The 18,160-nt window shown below is 39.8% G+C and overlaps 3 protein-coding genes across 5 annotated transcripts in view; 1 reads left to right on the top strand and 2 right to left on the bottom strand.

Annotated features, from left to right (window-relative positions):
* LOC144063915 (poly [ADP-ribose] polymerase tankyrase-1) overlaps positions 1–2,594 on the bottom strand; it is a 60,705-nt gene extending 58,111 nt beyond the window's left edge. Inside the window, exons 1-3 of the mRNA XM_077585905.1 lie at positions 2,104–2,594; positions 776–891; positions 354–462 (exon numbers count right to left, since the gene is read on the bottom strand). Of these exons, the coding sequence (XP_077442031.1) occupies positions 354–462; positions 776–891; positions 2,104–2,557 (679 nt within the window). The 5' untranslated portion in view covers positions 2,558–2,594. The remainder of the gene's footprint in view (positions 1–353; positions 463–775; positions 892–2,103) is intronic.
* A 2,674-nt stretch (positions 2,595–5,268) lies between these two features.
* On the top strand, positions 5,269–7,793 carry LOC144034250 (claudin-23-like). Its single transcript, XM_077542892.1, has one exon. It carries the CDS (start codon positions 5,354–5,356, stop codon positions 6,185–6,187), a length of 834 nt encoding a protein of 277 aa, XP_077399018.1. The 5' UTR covers positions 5,269–5,353; the 3' UTR covers positions 6,188–7,793.
* Positions 7,794–10,941: 3,148 nt separating this feature from the next.
* LOC144033938 (uncharacterized) lies at positions 10,942–16,769 on the bottom strand. Of its 3 annotated transcripts, XM_077542360.1 has the most exons (5): positions 16,695–16,769; positions 15,913–16,029; positions 15,430–15,556; positions 14,321–14,644; positions 13,162–14,057 (listed from the first exon to the last, which is right to left on the bottom strand). In XM_077542360.1, exons 4-5 carry the CDS (start codon positions 14,605–14,607, stop codon positions 14,000–14,002), a joined length of 345 nt encoding a protein of 114 aa, XP_077398486.1. In that variant the 5' UTR covers positions 14,608–14,644; positions 15,430–15,556; positions 15,913–16,029; positions 16,695–16,769; the 3' UTR covers positions 13,162–13,999. The 3 variants fall into 3 exon arrangements, with proteins under 3 accessions (XP_077398485.1, XP_077398486.1, XP_077398483.1); XM_077542359.1 differs by lacking the exons at positions 15,913–16,029; positions 16,695–16,769 and adding an exon at positions 10,942–12,834 and having other exon boundaries at positions 13,992–14,057; positions 15,430–15,608; XM_077542357.1 differs by lacking the exons at positions 15,913–16,029; positions 16,695–16,769 and having other exon boundaries at positions 15,430–15,608.
* Positions 16,770–18,160: the final 1,391 nt, after the last annotated feature.

The following is an 18,160-nucleotide window of genomic DNA, read 5'->3' as shown; positions in this document are numbered from 1 at the left end:
AACGTGTCAAGCTGTTTATAATGGGATCGTAAAGACAATCTCTCCGAGCAGCAACGTATCCCCGCCGCTTCCAAGTGTAATGCTGCCTCTGTAATAAACAGTGGTGCAATAATTGCAAATTATGCGTTGCATGCATCTATTTTTACTGAAAAATAATAGCTCGCAGCATGTGGCTCATTGCAGACGATTACTGTGTGATTATGTGCACATCCGCTTCTGAATGCAAACAGAATATAAAACGCATTCAAGTCAGCCACAGTATTGGATTATATTTTTCAACGCAAGAAACGTCCTCTAAACTTTCTTGCAAATAGACACTTCATCTTTCAAACTATTCATGTTACTGTTCTTACCTATACAGACGTCTATCTTGCCCTTGATCGCTGCCTCGTGTAAAGGCGTGTAGTTCCAGTTGTCTCTGGCATTCGGCTCAGCGCCCTGACACAGCAGCAAGGACACCACCTGAAAGCAACAGGAGTATTCGTTACTCCCCATTATCATACAACAGGAAAAAAATCCCCATAAAGTGTTTTCATGCACCCTAGAGGAGACACGTGGTATTACAACACACCACTGTGGACCCTTTGATATCCAATTGTTTAAATCATGTAACAATTGTATATCCACCTCAGAGTTCTAAGTCTACTTCTAACCCACACTGAGATTTCTACATGCACTTAGTCCTTACATCAGTGTGGCATTTTAAAGCCAGAGACACCTGGTAAGTGTCTGATATATAATCCACCTTGACAACAGATAATGTGTCTATTCTCACCTCTGAGTGGCCAAAGGAGCACGCGTTGTGTAGTGGTATCAGGCCGCCGTCATCCCTGGCGTGGACGTTGGCGCCGGTCTGAAGCAGGTGGTCAACCACATCTTTACGGCCGAAACCTGACAAGACAGGTGAAAGAATGGCAAAATGAGTGAGAAAATGAGAGTGGAAATAATTTAAAAAAAAAGACAGCTGAAAAACCTGAGAGAATTGTTCTTTTTCTGAACCTCCATCCAACCATTTTCTATAGCGCTTGGCCTCATAAGGGGGGTGAGCTGGAGCCTATCCAGGTGGACTTTGGATGAGAAGTGGGGTGCATCCTCGATTGGTTGCCAAGATTAAAACCCAGGGCCAAGAAGCAAACAGTACTAATCACCTACCCCTGTACCGCGTTGTTCTTTTTGTAATCTAAGTGTGCTTATTATTATGCAGAACTGAACTTCACCATAGGGTTCTGCCAATGATAAGTCTGCTCGGGCACTAAATAAATAAATAAATAAATGCTGCTGCCACGCAAGTTGCAACATGTCCAGCAAGCACCAAGTTTCTCAAACTCCGTCATCAAAGATGCGAAGGGGTAGCTCAGCTGGGTGCCACTGCAGCACTACTCCTTTTTCAGTCCACTATGTTCAGGCTGAGACACCACATACCTAAAATTAGTGATGGGAAAACAAAACTTCATTAAGCACTTGTGATATTTTTGGATTCCTCCAGATAACACTCTTGATGCAGTGGAAACGTAATCAATTTCCATTGCACTAGCCTTTATCTTTAAACCAAGAGCACCATCTAGAGGAGTAAAAAAATATCACAAGTGCTTCATGAAGCTTCATTTTCCCATCACTACATATGCCTTGTTACATTTAAGTAAAATGTGTGGCAAGACAGCTACAAATACATGTACATAGATATTAAAATCTCTGTAATGACAAGTTGTTACTCTACAAAAGGAAGGCAAGGCAGATTTATTAATAAAGTCTATTTCATAAACAAGACAACTCAATGTACTACCACGGTCCTGTCGGTCCACCAACACAACACCAAGACATACACGAAGCAAAGTTGATAAAACAAACAATCTGCATTAAACCTATGCCACGTAAAACAAATGTCTGTCTTTTGTATTTTTGATTGGGGGGGTAATGAAAAATAAACTAATACAAGTAAAATTATTGAAAAAACGGCGATAAATGTGTTTTTCAGCGAGAAACGATATGCTATAAAAAATAATTATTTATTTACACCCCCCCCCCACCACCACCACCACCACCATTTGACCAAAAACAGTTTAAAAAACAGCCCTTTTTGTTCGTAAATGCAATCGTAATTACCTGCAGCAAAGTGTAAGGGTGTAGATTTGCGTCCAGCCATATCTTTAGCATTCACGTTGGCTGTGTCCACCAGCTTTTTCACCCGCAAAACATCTCCATTACGACAGGCTTCGAATAGCTCCCTGAACGCTCCGTTCGGACCGCCGTGGCCACAGCCGCCGCTGCCCGCGTTACCGTCACCCATGTCGGGCGTCGATGCTGTGCTCGTCCCGCTGCCCTCGGTGGTGGTCGGGGAGCTAGCGACGCTGCTAGCCCCGCTCCTAAGGGCCAAAGCTGGGGTGCTGCTGAGCGTTGTGGGAGAGGCCGGGGAAACCTCGCCGTCCGCGGCGGCTTCGCGAGGGAGAAGCGCAGCATCGTCGGCCGTGGCCGGGGGGGAGCCCGACGGGGTGACGGGGAGAGAGGAGTTTCGGGGTGGGGAAGAGAGAAACTGAGGGGAGCGACGAGGTGTCGCCATTTTCACAACAAAACAGTAGTAGTACCCAGTAGCAACAGACACCGCTGACAACTTCCTGTCAACTCACCCACGCTTCCGGTTAGTGTTTAGTTTTGTTTGTTTGTTTTGTTTTGTTTTGTTTTGTTTTGTCACATCTACACAAAACAACTACTAATACGTAATTCTGCTATTTCCCGTAACATTGGGATATTTTTCACTTGTTTATATATATGGGGGCAAAAGCATCTAAATAATTTATTAGATACAGACAAGACATATTATAACAAAACAAAGTATTACTGACCTCTAGTGGTCGCTATGGTGATTGTTACAGAATTAAGTAAAATATTGCCTCCTACATGAGGAATGCGGTTCAGTGCTATTATACTATATATTTAAAAAAAAAATGTTTGTTGAGAGTTTGCGGGTGTTGTCAATCAAATTGATCATTATTGCCAGCAACGCTCTTTTTTGTGGTATTTCAGATGTATAATACATTTTCACTCTTGTTATTTTGCATTGTATATTTATTTGGAAATGGTTAGTTAAAAATTAGGTTTAAAGGGAAAGAGGTAATAATATAAAAGCAACAGGGACTTGCGACTGCAAGTGGCAAATAAGAGAACAGGACTCAATAAGACAGGACAGTGCTAGTAATTCAGGCAGTGCTAACTGTTTGTTGCATAAGTGGCTACAACGTGTCCAATAAGCCTGATGCTGATGTGCCATTTATTAAACTAAATATAGCACTTTAAACCGGTCACACAAAGATGGTCAGGACTTTGGTATTTTGGTCAGCAAAGAGCAACACCTACATAAACAGATTATTTCTTTTTTTTAAGACAACAATGACTGCACAAGTTCGGCTACTGTGTGGATAAATGCAGTAAAGAAACTTGCTTGTTAGACTTTGACTTGAAACATAACTTGAACATACAGCCTATATACATCATTAAGTAGTACAGCAGACATATTTAATAACATCTTAGATTGCAAAACCATATAATAATAATTTAAAAAATATACTACATCATGTCTCTGTTAAGGGAAAAGTGCATAATGCTTTGTCGAATATGTCAATTTTTACTTGGGGGGGTGGGGGGGGTATATTCACCTTTGGAAGTAACTGAGCAGATCTCACGTGACTGCACAATAGATAGGAAGTGATAAACACAAGTTGACAGGGTCTAGAGACTTGACAAGCCCAGTCGTGTCTGGTTGGTTGACATAAATGACATACTTGTGTTTTAGCCACTCTCTTTTGTGTGTCACTTCAAATGAAAACAAACTAGGGTGACAGTTCAAATGAAAACAAGTGTTGTATAAAACAACAACCATGCAGACTGAGCAGCGACATAAAGAGGCACAATGCACTACAATGAAAATACCAGAGAAACTCTGAAGGGGAATGTCCCTAAAAATGTTTTTAACTTGACACATTTTTAGGAAGATGACACAAAACTTCTGTATTTCAATTGCCGGGATGTATGGTTTCACATGAAATGATTTTGCTAGCGATTTTTTTTTAAGTCGGGCCAGTGAACCTCAGAATAGCTCAACACGAAAATAAACGTCGACTATAATTGGATTCTATAACATTTGAAACTGTCTTCACAATGAGGTCTGTGTGATTTTCACCAGCGGTTCTCAGCCTGTTTCTTTCCTCTTAGAAACTCTTTATTGTCTTCTGTTAGATTTGATTGATTTTCCTGAATAACAAAAGACTGAAAGTGATCCCCCACCCCAGCCCACACCTGGTTGCATATCTCCACTTTTCCGATACAGTAGTTCCCATTCTCTGAAATGAATGAATTTTGAAAGAGATTTGAACACAAACAAACACAAACCTTTGAGGAGGAGTCCGTCCGCACACATTTTTGAGCAGAACTTTCCGGCACAACAGCATTCTTAAGAGCCTTTCCCAAGTGTGATTCACAATTTGATTCTCAAAGGTCCCTCAAAAGTGCTAAATATAAAATACTTGGACGCTTTGACGTTGCCACAAGGGACTTAGTTTTAATTGTCTCTTTAGCCTGCCACTCAATTTTTCTTATGGTCTTAAACTCATTCACTGCCATTGACGGCTATAGACGTCAAAAAATCATTTAAACGATTTCTATTAGTTTAGAAATATATATTGTACATTTAGAACCGATATAAAATTTGTGATTAATCGTGAGTTAACTAGTGAAGTCATGTGATTAATTACAATTAAAAATTCTAATCGCCTGATGCCCCTAATTTAAAAACACATTTCTTAAAAATTAGGGGCATCAGACGATTATTTTTTTAAAATTGTAATTAATCGCATGACTTCAACTAACCACAAATTGTATATCTCTTCTAAATGTACAATAAAAAATTATAGGTTTTCATACTCTTGTTACCAAAAGTGGAAAAAAATGTCAAACTAATAGAAATAGTTCAAATGAATTTTTGACATCTCTAGCCGTTAATGGCAGTGAATGAGTTAATGGTAGCAAGATAAGTATATATTTTTTAAGTGACATGCCTACTCATAATAATAATAATAAATTGTATTTGTAATGCGTTTTCTATGTCAACAATCTCAAAGTGCTACAGAGTAAAAAAAGGTCTATATTTGTGTCCAAAAAAAGAAAAGAAAAATGTTGAGGAACCACTGCAAATCGAAACTCATATTTCCGCTTGACGGAGAAGAGCAGCTGACGGACGTCCACGCCCACCGCAGGTATCACTCAGAAGTGTTGTTAAGCAACTTGTTGCAAGCATCTCGAGTCAGTCGCTGCACTCCGAGTAAAACACACACGGACACACTCGTCGAACCCGCCCGTGAAAATGCCGAGTCGAAACACGCAAGAATGGATGCGCCTGTCCCTGCGCACGCCGGGCATCTTCATCTTCGGCCTGATCATGGCGCCCTGCGGCTGGGTGCTGGTTCTGACCGCCACGGTGGCCCCCAACTGGAGGACCCTGGAGGACGTGCCCAACACGCCGAGCAACGAGTTCATCGAGCAGGGCATCTGGGACATCTGCCGCTCCGTCACCACGTCCACGTCGTCCACGTGCGGCCTGGACGACAGCACGTACTTCGATAACGAGATCATCGACGTGGCGCAAGGTCTCATGGTGGCCTCGCTGGTGGTCACCCTGGTGGGCCTCGCCGTGGCCATCCCCGGGATCCGCTGCTGGAAGGAGAGGCCCAACTGGGTGGTGGCCGGCCTCGGGGGCTTGCTGATCTTCATCTCGGGTGTGTTCGCCATCATCCCCATCTCGTGGTACACGCACATCCTGGACGACCTCGACACGGTGACGCCGAGGATAACCGTGCGCGTGGGCTACTGCATCGTGCTGGGCTTCATCGGCGGCATCTTCGAGATCCTCGGTGGCTTCGTTATGTTCATCGGCATCTGCCGCTGCTGCGGCGGGAAGAACCGCGGCGAGGTGCGCGTGCAGGAGACCGGGCGCAGCCGCTTCAGCACGCGCCCGCAGGAGCAGCCGAGACGCGTGGACGTGCCCTCCCTCAGCCGGGACCGGAGCCCCGCGCCCAGCAGCGTGCCCTACATCCGCGACTCCCTGGACGACGACGTCTCTTTCCCGCGGGCCAAGAGCGCCGGGCCCCGCTCCGTCGACACCTCGTACAGCGGGAGGCCCTACGACGCCGACTTGTGAGAGGGGCAAAAGCAGCATGCACACATACACGTACACGACACACACACACACTCGCACACACATTCATTAAGAGAAAAAGAAAAAAACAACCTTTTTTGAGCAAAGGCACATATATTTTTTTTACCTGATAAAAATCCATTGGTGTCAAATAACGAAAAAACTACTGCGTTACTGTACTCAAGTCGATTTTTAAATTGTATTTTCTGACAACTTTAATTCTCCGATATCTGTGGACTTTGTACTCCCCTTTTCAGGTACATATACTTCCTTACTGCATGCGGAAGTAGATTTTTCAAGTAGCCTACTGGTATCTGCACTGTACTCGAGTATCTATATGGGTTTTTAGATCGAGTATCAACCTGTAGTGATAACATGACAAAAAAAGACAGATGCAGGGGTGTAAATCGGTCATTTGTTTATTTTATTTTCTATTTGAAATTCAAAATCACAAATGAAAAAAAAACGTGTATATTTTTAAAGTAACATAAACAAACACATGCCTGATTGTTCACATTGTTTGCCTAATAGATAAATGTCAGCCTTTTAAACGTTTTTGTGTGACAAAAAAAAACAACAAATTCTACAAACATGCAGAGAGAATCTATACAGACTTAAAAGTACGAGTTTAAGTCATGTGATATTGTGGCAGTACATTAAACATGACTTAAACAGCCACTGTATCCCATTAAGCAAACAATATATATATATATTTTTTTTTTTGCTTGGCTCAAGAATACAAAATAGAAAACCAGACAGCATTAACAACAATGACGCAGCAGATTTTGAGATGCACGATACTCCCCATCTAGCATCTAGGCTTGATTTTATTTTTATTTTTTCGCTCTTCTGCTTAAGTGTTTTTGCCACCTTTGGAAAAATCTCATGGCACCACCACTGCCCCCAAAACGTCACAAAAACGATTAGTTTACTCACAAATGAAGCTATACAAAACTACCATTTTGTTTGATCAATGTCAGCGGGTGATTACAAAGGTTAGGAAGAGAATTCACATGGGAATCCCTCACAGCACGCATGGTTGGGAAATTAATTGATTTACTGGATAATAATGGTGATCGCCACATGACAACATTCTGCAATTTTTGGACATGTTGGAAGAAGGCTTAAAGAAAAAAAAGAAACATCACCATTATGGACTGAGACTGCCTTGTTTTTATTTTTGTAATGAAGGTTAAAGGGGCTATGAGAGATCAAATAAATTAATGTTGTTGAAGCCAAAGTTGTTGGAGTATTAATATAATGTTGTACCTTGGAGTGTAGGAGTCGTTTTTTAATTGCTGTTTAATGTTTGTACGGGTTTGTGGAGCTATTTGTGCCTAAAAGCTTTTCATTTAAGGGGAATTTATATTTTTTTAAAGGAAATCGGCCACTTGAAGAGTTTTTTTTGTCTTTTCTATATTCATTTGTACATACTTACCCAGATTTCTTCTCTCCAATTACTAACCAGGACAATAAACAAGCCTCTCTTCTGTTTTAATGTAAATATTGTCGTATGCACTTTACATTGATGACACGGAGTAATGTGATCAATAATGTTTTCACTGTTGTGCCAATACTTTATTAAACTGTACACTTTGTCAATAGGCAAGTGGGCTCCTCAGACTTTTTCCTAGCTGCTTTCTTGACTTGTGTGAAGTAAAAGCGCAAACAGAGCTGCTGTTGCGACTCCTCATTGGCTGTTTGAATTTAAACTAAGTTGGAGTGACGAGTCATCTTAGTCGAAAAACGTTAGTGCAATGTCACTAAAGCAGACAATTCATGAGGCAAACTATGGTTTCGCTTCATTGACAGCTTCCAGTGCAGTGCAGGCCACCCTTGTTTGCTCACTTGCAAGCGGCTAAGTATACAGACAATGTCACCTTACCGGTCTGGACGCCTTCTTTGTCGGTGCAGCTCGTCTGGCAACATTGGCTCGTCTGTTTAAGTTGCTTTCATATATCAAACAAGGACACACATTTGGCCCACTGTGGTTCCTCTCATGAGCTCTTTGTAGAAACACACAAGGCAGGTATTTTCACTCATGGAGACAGCACTTCATCACCAAGCTGCTTAATTGCTTGTCAGGTAAACTGGGTTTACATTGTATGGTTCAGATGACAATTCAGTTTTTTTTTGCCATCAAGTGGCACAATTACTAAGAGACATGGGATCCACCCCATAACAGCATTCCACTTCCTGCTACACCCTGCTATTTAATTAACCCCAAAAGTTGTCTCAAATGAATAACCCAGAAACCAATCCAAGTTCAAATAAATAACCCGCAAAACAACCCTAAAATTGGGTTGGTTTGTGGGTTATTAATTGAATTTAACCTTATATTTGGGTATAAATACCTCAAAAAGTTGGGTTGGTTTATTATTATTTTTTTACCCACTTCAATTGGGTTACTCAACTAACCCCAAAAGTTGGGTCAAATGAATAACCCAAATCAAAGGGGTTGATTTGTGGGTTATTTATTTGACCCAACTTTATGGGCTAAATACCTCAAAAAGTTTGGTCAAATGAATAAACCACAAAACATCAAATTTTGGGGTTGTTTTGTTAGCTATTAATTTAATTTGACCCAATATTTGGGACTTAAATACCTCAAAAGGTTTATTTTATTTATTTATTTTTACCCACTTCAATTGGGTTACTCAACTAACCCCGAAAGTTGAGTTAAATGAATAGCCCAAACCAAATGGGTTGATTTGTGGGTTATTTATTTGCTCTAACTTTATAGGCTAAAAATACCTCAAAAAGTTGGGTCAAATGAATATGACCCAACTTTTTGGGTTAAATAACTAAAACAGTTGGGTTGGTCCTTTCTTGACCTAATTTGGGTTATGTTCGACCCAACTATTTTTAGAGTGTTTACAATTTGGTTTACAATTTGATTTCTTTAATAAGATGAATTTAGTCATTCTTTTAAATGTAGTTTTTGAATTGGATTCTTTGATTTCTTTATTAAGATTGTTCAATGAATGGATTCCTTTTACAGAAACACTAGTAAGTTGAAGTGACTTGCTAGTTATTGAATCATTAAAAATCACTTCCATTTAGAATGACGTAAATAATTCAAGCGCTCAATTAATAGGAACAAAGTCAAACATCCATGACAAGTGAACGTCAACTCTCAGCTGAATCAAGTTTTCCACGACGCACATAAGCTATTATTTCTCAGAAGTGACGTGAAAACCATTACAAGGCATAAAATCTGCATGTGAACACAGAAAGCCTTAACATTTTTATGTTAAAAATTGGGACTGTCCAGAAATGAAAGAATAGAAAATCCTATATAAAATCACATATAAAAGGTTTAAATCAAGAATTATTTTGTCACTGTTATGTACAGTGGGAGTGGGAAAGATCGACGCCTGTTCAAACTGGTTGAGCAGTTAACTCAGCAATACGCGTGTGAACAGCTGCATTTATAGATTAAAGTAATTACAGTTACGGCCTATTTTCTTTTTTTCCAAATAGGCGTGACACACCTGGCAACTAATTGGGGCACAGCCTCTATTTGAGCTGTGACTGCCAAACACTGGCCGTTTCTCAATTGTCCGTACTTACGTCATCGTGATGTCTTGAAACGTCATCAGTCGCGGCCCGAGTACTGTTCCAATTGCAAGTACGCAAAAAACCATAAGTGTCGATCAAAGAACGGACGGAATACCCGGATGTTATTCTTACTGCGAGCTTCCTGGTTCTGACGCATTGCCGTACATGTGTACCACGTGACAAGCCATGCACCCCCCCCCCTCCCACCCTCCTCCCTTCTGATGGCCATAACAATCGACATCCCATATTGTGCATGAGAATCTGCAGCATCACTTGCTTCTATGTGAGCCAAACGGCTCTATCGTTAAGGTTGACTATTACATTATGCATTAGCAGCAATTACAACAACTGGGAAATCCGTGTGGTCTTGGCTTATGCATACTTTCGATTAGAAAAGTACTTGGGGCGCCACTGAAGACGTCTCACAAAATCACAAGGACGTAAGTAAGGTTTTTAACCGATGTATGTTGTACAAACACATTTTGAAAAATCGAAATAGTACAAATTCATTGAAAGCTAGTCACATGATATAACTGCAATAAATTACGGAAATACGCCAGCGAGATATGCGTGCTTGGGTAATACGTTCTTGAGACCTGGTTTACCAAAACCCGACTTGTTGCGTCACAAGAACGTACTGGCGCGCCGTGAGAGATCAACAGGTGTGTTGTGGGAAATTATCCAATTTCACTTAAAAAAGTAACACAAAATCAACTTTTTTTTCTGATAAACTTTATAAACTGGTGTCAACACATTTGTCGCTGTCTACATGTCCTGGTCATTATTTTTTGACATTTTAGCGCATGTTTGTTGAAAGCTTGAATTTGGGTCAAAAGGCGTGTGTTTGGCGCCATCTTAAGGTTGAACACTGGTATAAACACAATGAGCGCCGAGTTCAAATCTTAGTGAGGGGAGGAGGAAGAGACTGACTTCCTGTTGAGTTACTCTTTAAATCCTCTAAAAATGTATTTGCCTCACATACTTTAATGTTTCTGTTGATCTAGCTATGCCAGTAACCTAGTGTGCCTGACAGAACAATTAAATGTTCTGCCGCTAGATGGCAGGAAGAACATAACATGAATAATTCACCTTCCCTCTTCTTTTGGTTTATGTGAGACGTCAATAAAGATCAAACTAATCAGATAAAATATGGCACAAATACACAACACATCTGTATTTGGTCAAAGGTTTATTACTTGATATCTAAACATAACAAAAGTGCAAAAATGACAAATACATGTAACTCAGCTAACGGAATATTCTTTCAAGAGGGAAATTACCTCTGAAGCATCATTTGAAATATTTCACATAACATGAACAAGGTCTATAAAAAAGTTTTTAAAAAATTTAAAAGAGAAACGCTGTACATTGAATAGTGGAAACAAGCACATTTTGCATGACGCGACCATTTGTCTGGCACTCAATTCCGGTTTCTTTGCCTTACTTGCAACAGTTTGGCAGAACAAACTATTAATTTGCATAGTTTTTTTTAATCATGCCTGGAGGTTAGTAAGTAATCAGATAACTTCTGTAAATAATGACAAAAAAAAGTGCTTATAGGAAATAAAACAGTGGTATTCTACTAAAATCAAACTTATCACAGTGATTAGAGTTCATAATAAATATTGTTTTCCCTCAAAGAATTGAAACCGTAATGAAACGTTTTCGCATCTGTGAAATATAGACGAGTAAAATAAGTGGGTGGGAACAAAAACACTCCCTTGGGTGAGCGCTCGGGCTGCACAACTTGTTGGTTGACAATCAGTGACAAAGTCAGCGGAGGCTTGATAAAGCAGAAAGATGTCTGACAAGGATTATGAGGACCGACTGCAGCAGGAAATGAAACGATAGACAATTGTAAAAGTCATTCACTATAATAACAATGACAAGGAGAAAAGTTTGCATCCGCAATCTTGTTAGCGGATAAGCTAACAAACTAATTTCTTCTTCTTTGTAGTTTACCGCCTCTCGAAGGTCGGTTTCGGTAAAACAGATATCGGGTTTAGGGGGAGGGGCCCGAAAACATGGTATCGGCTTACATGCTATTTCTCCCTCTGTTACATCTGAACAAAAGAGTCAAAGTTTGGAGATATTGTGTTTATAATTGGCCGGCAGAGTAAAAAAAATAACAGTGATGTTGAATTGTGATATTTTGCACATTTATCAATTTCAAACTTTTGTGGTCTTGTATATTGTGATGTGTTTTTGTTAAAGTGCATTTCAAGTCCAACTGTAAACGTTTTGACAGGATTCTATCCGCAGTGGGAATTTCCTGTGGCAATAAAAACCTGCCATTTTAAAATGTATTATTATTATTTTTTAGTTATCAATCAAGGCGGCCGCCGGTAGTGTTTTAAAATACACTAAAAACAGTTGGGTCAAAAATAACCCAATTATGGATAAAAAAAAAAAAATGGACCAGTCCACTTTATGGGTCAATTTGACCCAACTTTGAGTCAAGAAATGGGTCTTTTAGTGTAAAACAACTCATATATATTGCTCGGATCCTTTACTTGGGTCGAAAAATTGGGTCATTTTGTATAAAACAACCCAGAAAGTTGGGTCAAAATGACCCATAAAGTGGATTGATTGGTCCATTTTTTATCCATAATTGGGTTACTTTTGACCCAACTGTTTTTAGAGTGTATTGTTTTCACCCAAGCCTAGCGATTGTTAAGATATCTTTTTGTGTGTGGACTATCTCAGGTACACCAACCATTTTTTCCCCTCATCACATGTTGCTTGTTAAAAAAAAAAGGAGACATTTTGATTGTCGCAATGTCTGCTATTTAAATATCACATGCCCCACATTTGAGCACAAACACTTTCAAACTAAAATATAAACTACATTCTGCACTTTCAGCACGCTTTGGAGAAAAAAAAACAATCTGGCAGTGTCGTTTCATCACAAATATCCGAAACGAACGGTTAGACGGCCAAATTAATCACAGTAAAGCTTCATTCAGCATTTGGGTTGAGGGGGTCAGCCTTTAAAAAGGAGAAAAGGTCCATGCTGGTCCATCTTTGTTAAGGCTGGAATAAATTGAGCTGGAAGATGGAACTTTTGAAGAGGGTTCACTTGAACTTGCCTGAACGAAAAGGAAAATTTGCTTTTTTTTTTTTAAAGGGGAAGTCAACCCCCCCCAAAAAAATATTCTTGTATGTTCTATGCAGCCCCACTAGTCTGAATACGATATTCTGGTTAATATTGCATTAGTGGAATATGAGTTAAGCAGCAAAATTGAGCAGTTTTAATCAATATGAGAAGGCGGCTATTTTGCCACTTGCTGTCGAGTGAAAATGACATCACAGTTGCTCAGGCAACAACCAATCTCCAAGCTCAGCCTCAGAAAACAGGTGAGCTCTAATTGGTCGGTGCCTGAGCAACTGTGATGTCATCTTCAGTTGACAGCAAATGGCAAAATGGCCGCCCCCTGAGATGGATAAAAAACTGCTAGATTTTGCTGCATAACTCAAATTCCACAAATGTAATATTTAACAGACTGTCAGTGAGGTCACACATAGCATATTATTGTCAAGAAATGTTGAAGGTTGGCTTCCCCTTTAAGAAAGTTACTGGTGCCTTAAAAAAATGGGTTAAAAAAATATAAATACACATTTTCATACACAAACTCAAAAAGATGAAAGGAAGAAAAAGTTGTATGAAGTGGAACCTGCAAATTCCAAAAGGGCCGAAAACATGACTCACATTTTCTGTGAAAAATTAAATTTGGAGCTCAACCCATCAGCTCAGTGAGTAGCTGTCAGATGGATATTGACACTCCAATCGAAGTATCAAGAAAGCAGGCTCAACTCACGAGGAAGAAAATCAACCGGTTTACTTTAAAGGGATACTTGACTCATTGAGCCATTTTCAGCAGTAAAAGGTTAATGTTAATATATACATATATATATATATATATAAAATTATTTTTCTTGTTTGAAAAATAGTTTTTCCACTTGCTGTCGACTGAAGATGACATCACCTGACATCAAAATTTGTTTTTAAAAAATGTATAATTTGTTGAAAAAAATCACTTTTATTCTGGAGAAAATATGATTGTTTTACTGCTGAAAATGTCTTAATGAGTCAAGTATCCCTTTAACAAGTGCTCTCCATAGGGCACTATATGATCGAGATCGGCACCAGGCCATGTTTATAATATTAATATATTTTTCTATTTTTTGCTAGTGTGCTGCTGATATATTGAAATATGCCATTCATTACCCATATAAAAAAACATACCTGTAGGGTTAAGGTGATGGACCCGCTTCACAAGGAACTTGTTTCGCCAAATTTTGCTGCAAGGCCCTGGTTACAAAAGAAAGCCTACCATCATTTTAGCCTACACATACATATTTTTTTTTTTAATGGAATTTATTTGCTTAGGCAAAACAAAGTAAACAAACCGAGGATATTCATGACAAAGGGAGTTTTGAGTAGTTGAAAGTTTTTTGCAATAAAAAAAAAATGATTTGAAAAATTCAACCTTGACTTGATTGGACAAATTTTTCCAAACAAAAAGTGTTTATTTGTACAAAATTTTGAAACCCAAAGACTGAGTCAATACCTACCTCTTTCCCTGTCTTTGCTTCTGCCGCAATTTGGCAAAGAGGTAAGCCAGCACCGCCAAACCGACGATGAAGGCCACCACGCCCAAGGTCAGCGGGAGGCTAAGCGAGCCGTTAAATGTTTCCTCGCAGGAGATGCCCCGGTAGCCCAGGTCACACTCGCACGCGAACCCAGAGCCGCCCCCGGGCGGGAGCACGCAACCGCCGCGTCCGTTGCACCGGATCTCTCCGCAGGTGGGCTGGCTGTAGTCGATGCCTCTCGGTCGGTGAAGGGAGGGAGCGCTTGTCATCCTAGTCGGGAAAAGTGGAGGGCAAGGGAGGAGGAGTCTAAAAGAGGAGGGAAGTGTAAGAGGATGAAAAGTCAGCTTTGTATCCATTTCTCAGATGTTGATTAAAACATATTCATATTTGGTCCGCATCTGTTGTATAACATGCCAATGAAAATATTGATACAAAAAAGACTAGCAATTCCATTTGAGGTGTATTTAGTTATGTTGCGCAATGTGTGCCAGGTCCCTAACAAAATGCTATTAAGTTTGTGCATCCTCAAGATGATGCCACAGATGTGACGTCACCAAGACAGACAGACACTGAGTAGTTTTCAGTTACACTACCAGAAGACTTCATTCATCTATGGGTGTGCTACTGTATAGCAACCAACTACTGGAGTACCGTGTAGATTTGTTTGTATTTTTTTTTTTTTGTATATACGCTCTAAAAAAAGCTGGGTCAAAAAAAACCCAACTATGGATCAAAAATGGACCGATCCGGGTCATTTTGGATAAAGCAAATTGATTGATCCATTATTGGTTTACTTTTGACCCGACTGTATTTAGAGTGTACTTTTTTTCTGCCCTTGTAGATTCGCTATAAATTGTCAAGACTCCGAATATAATATAAAAATCCACAAGACTTCAAAACCAGTGCTGAGTGACGCGCAAAAACTACCACTAAACAAACTAACCTTATTTAAAGGAAAAGCATAATTCAAGTGAATCTATTAAAAGGACGACCATACTTCTCATAGCCTCAGGTTGGGGGGAAAGCTATCTTATTGCTTTCTGAGAGCTACAACAGCATGAAGAAAAGACAAACCTCTTCAGTACTCTCACCTGCAAAGAACGTCAACCCGTCGTCCAGTCCCCAAAAAAAGTAGATTGTTTTTTTTCTTGCGAGGTGGCCTGGCGTCCGCGTGGGGGATTAAAATGAAATGTCGAGTTCCCCTTTCAGTGAGGGAATCTACAACAAGAGGGAACGGGAAGAAAGCAGAGACCTGTGAATACCTGTTGGTTTTACTTCTTTTTTTTTTTCTCTACTGCAGACGCACACGCCCCGCCCTTTAGCTCATCTTTGTAAGTGAGTCATATACAGTTATACACGCTTTTACATAGCTGCTTTCCATGTGGCAACTTCACAAGTCATTTGAGTAATCCGTCACGTAATTGCCGATTAAATATAAAAGCAATATTTGGTTGTCCTTGTGTGTGTTTGGGGAATCAGTCAAGCACAGTGTCTCAGTTGACGTTCCCGTTTTTCAAAACAAACATTTGGCTGAAAAACTACTAAATTAAACATTTGCACATATACACACACACCTCCGGGCTATAATGGAAGATGAGAGGAAGGGGTGGAACTAAAGAGAGAAGCGACAAGTTGGAACAAGACTCGCGTTCGATGACCTGACGTTCGTGGGTAATGCAGTCCTTACATTCCTGTTGAAGCACATAAAGAAAACGCCATTTATTTTGAAGTCATTCTACAATGGCCGCTTAACTTCATTCGTTAAATCACTCCATTCACTCAGCCAAAATGGGCCACACGGGAGTTCGTTTCCATCAGTGCCGGAATGACTGATGAATAACTAGCTTTGAAATCAGAGGACAGTGAAAACTGATCAATTATATTTCTTTTAAAAGGAGGGTTGCCAATAAAATGCTTGTATTGTCTCAACTATTTTAAATGTGAAGACAATTTGCATTTTTGTAACTTTAGCAAGAAACGTGAAGTAAATGCACATAATTTGATTTGTGGGCCATATAAAATGATGCGTCTATAATATAATAATTTTGATAACAAAGAATAGAACGCAAAGATCAGGTTTTCAAATGTAAGGAGTTAAAGTAAAAGTAATCAAAAAAATACTCAAATACATATTGTAAGTATTATCATCATTATATAGCAATATAAAGCTACATAAACTCAATGTATTTGTAGTTTCTGGTTGCAACTTAAAAAAAAAAAAATACAACTTGACCTGCTGTATGCCAGTACAAAATATCACCATCCGGTGTGCATTCTTCAGCCAAAACTCTACACATTTACAAATGTAAAACTGTAGGCAGGTTACAGACAGAAACAACCACCTTAGCCAACTTACCCTTGGCGGAGTTAATCCGTTCCGTCTTCAGCGTGCTCCTGTCGGTCCGTTTCAGCGAGGGTGCGGCCCAGCTACAAGAGAGCCTTTGAGAGCAAGTCAACCAGGTGATGTGGAAGATTGATTCGTTTTTATTCCAGCCCACGAAAGTTGAAAAAGTCATGCCCCCACGACTTGAGGATTGGTTGCCTTACAAATGTGAGTGTGTGAAAATTGACCCCTGGTTGCAGAATGTGACACGCCAGAAGCTTGGAAAGCATTTAAGCCGCCATGTCACTGCCGCATTGTAAACAATGGTGGTTTTGATGCGGATTTACCATTACCCAATAAAAGAACGGTAGGATGTAATCTACAAACCTATTAAAATGACACAAGACAATACAAATGACTTCAGATCATTTTTGAAAGGTGGTATTTCTCAATAATGGCCTTCAAGCAGACAATGACGAGACTGCATGAATCAGTACTGTAATTACCGCACTGATGTTGCAACATGTCTGAGCAGCATCTCCATGCGGATTTTATTTTTTTAAGCTTGCATTGTATAAGTCGTCTTGCATCAACTCGCTACCATTGTTGTTTATCAATCCAGACATTTTTCCGTTGGGCTGGACGTCAGGGTCGCAGTGGTTTTGGGAGCAGTAATCATGGGACTATTATTGTTGTGACAATTGTTCTGTCATTTCTCAACTTCCTATCCTGTTTTGTCTTCTTCATTCTCAACATTTCAAGCCAATTGGTCTATTGTATGCGGATGATTGCGCCACAAAACCTTGGTTCTATTATACTCCTTTAGATTTCTTAAAATGTGTTGCATAAGTGAGTGCAAATTCTCTCACCAAATTGTTTATTAGTCGTAAGTCACTGAGCAGTGCAACAGTCGTAAACAATCGTGAAGTGAACTTCCAATACTACCTCAAATATTCTCTGTGCGTGCACTTACCAGAGTGTAAAACATGCAAAAGTGTTGGAACAGTGATGGACAACTGTTTTAGTTTTGCGGTAGACTGAAAACATTCAAGTTTAATATGATTTGCAGGTGTTACTATTTCCCTCTGGATTGGCTACACAAGATAGTGTTACTGTATTTGCAAATAACCATATTTTGTTGAGGGAACTTATATTTAGAAGAGAATGAAGACCATTTACTTGCAAATCCTTTGCAATAACTGCATCAAACCTGTGTGTACCACTGACTTGACTACATTGTTGCATTTTTTTGTTTGAACACTCTCCACAGCCAGTTTTAGGGAGGTTACATAATAGTCTGCGCTTTTGTAGGAAAAATGCATGCTTTATAGGGTTTAAGTCTGGTTTGAAAACTTCTCAGATGGATCGTTTTGTCAGCTAATTATCTTGCTGTAAGATGAATATTGTACTGCATTATTCTTTAAATTGGCAAAAAAAAAAAAAAAAAAGATCCTGACAATTTCTGAGCTCATTTTGCTGTTGCCATCACGTTCAATGAT

Source organism: Vanacampus margaritifer, chromosome 14 (genome assembly GCF_051991255.1).
Source record: "Vanacampus margaritifer isolate UIUO_Vmar chromosome 14, RoL_Vmar_1.0, whole genome shotgun sequence".
Classification (NCBI taxonomy): Eukaryota; Metazoa; Chordata; class Actinopteri; order Syngnathiformes; family Syngnathidae; genus Vanacampus; species Vanacampus margaritifer.
This window is presented reverse-complemented; position numbering and strand designations above follow the sequence as displayed.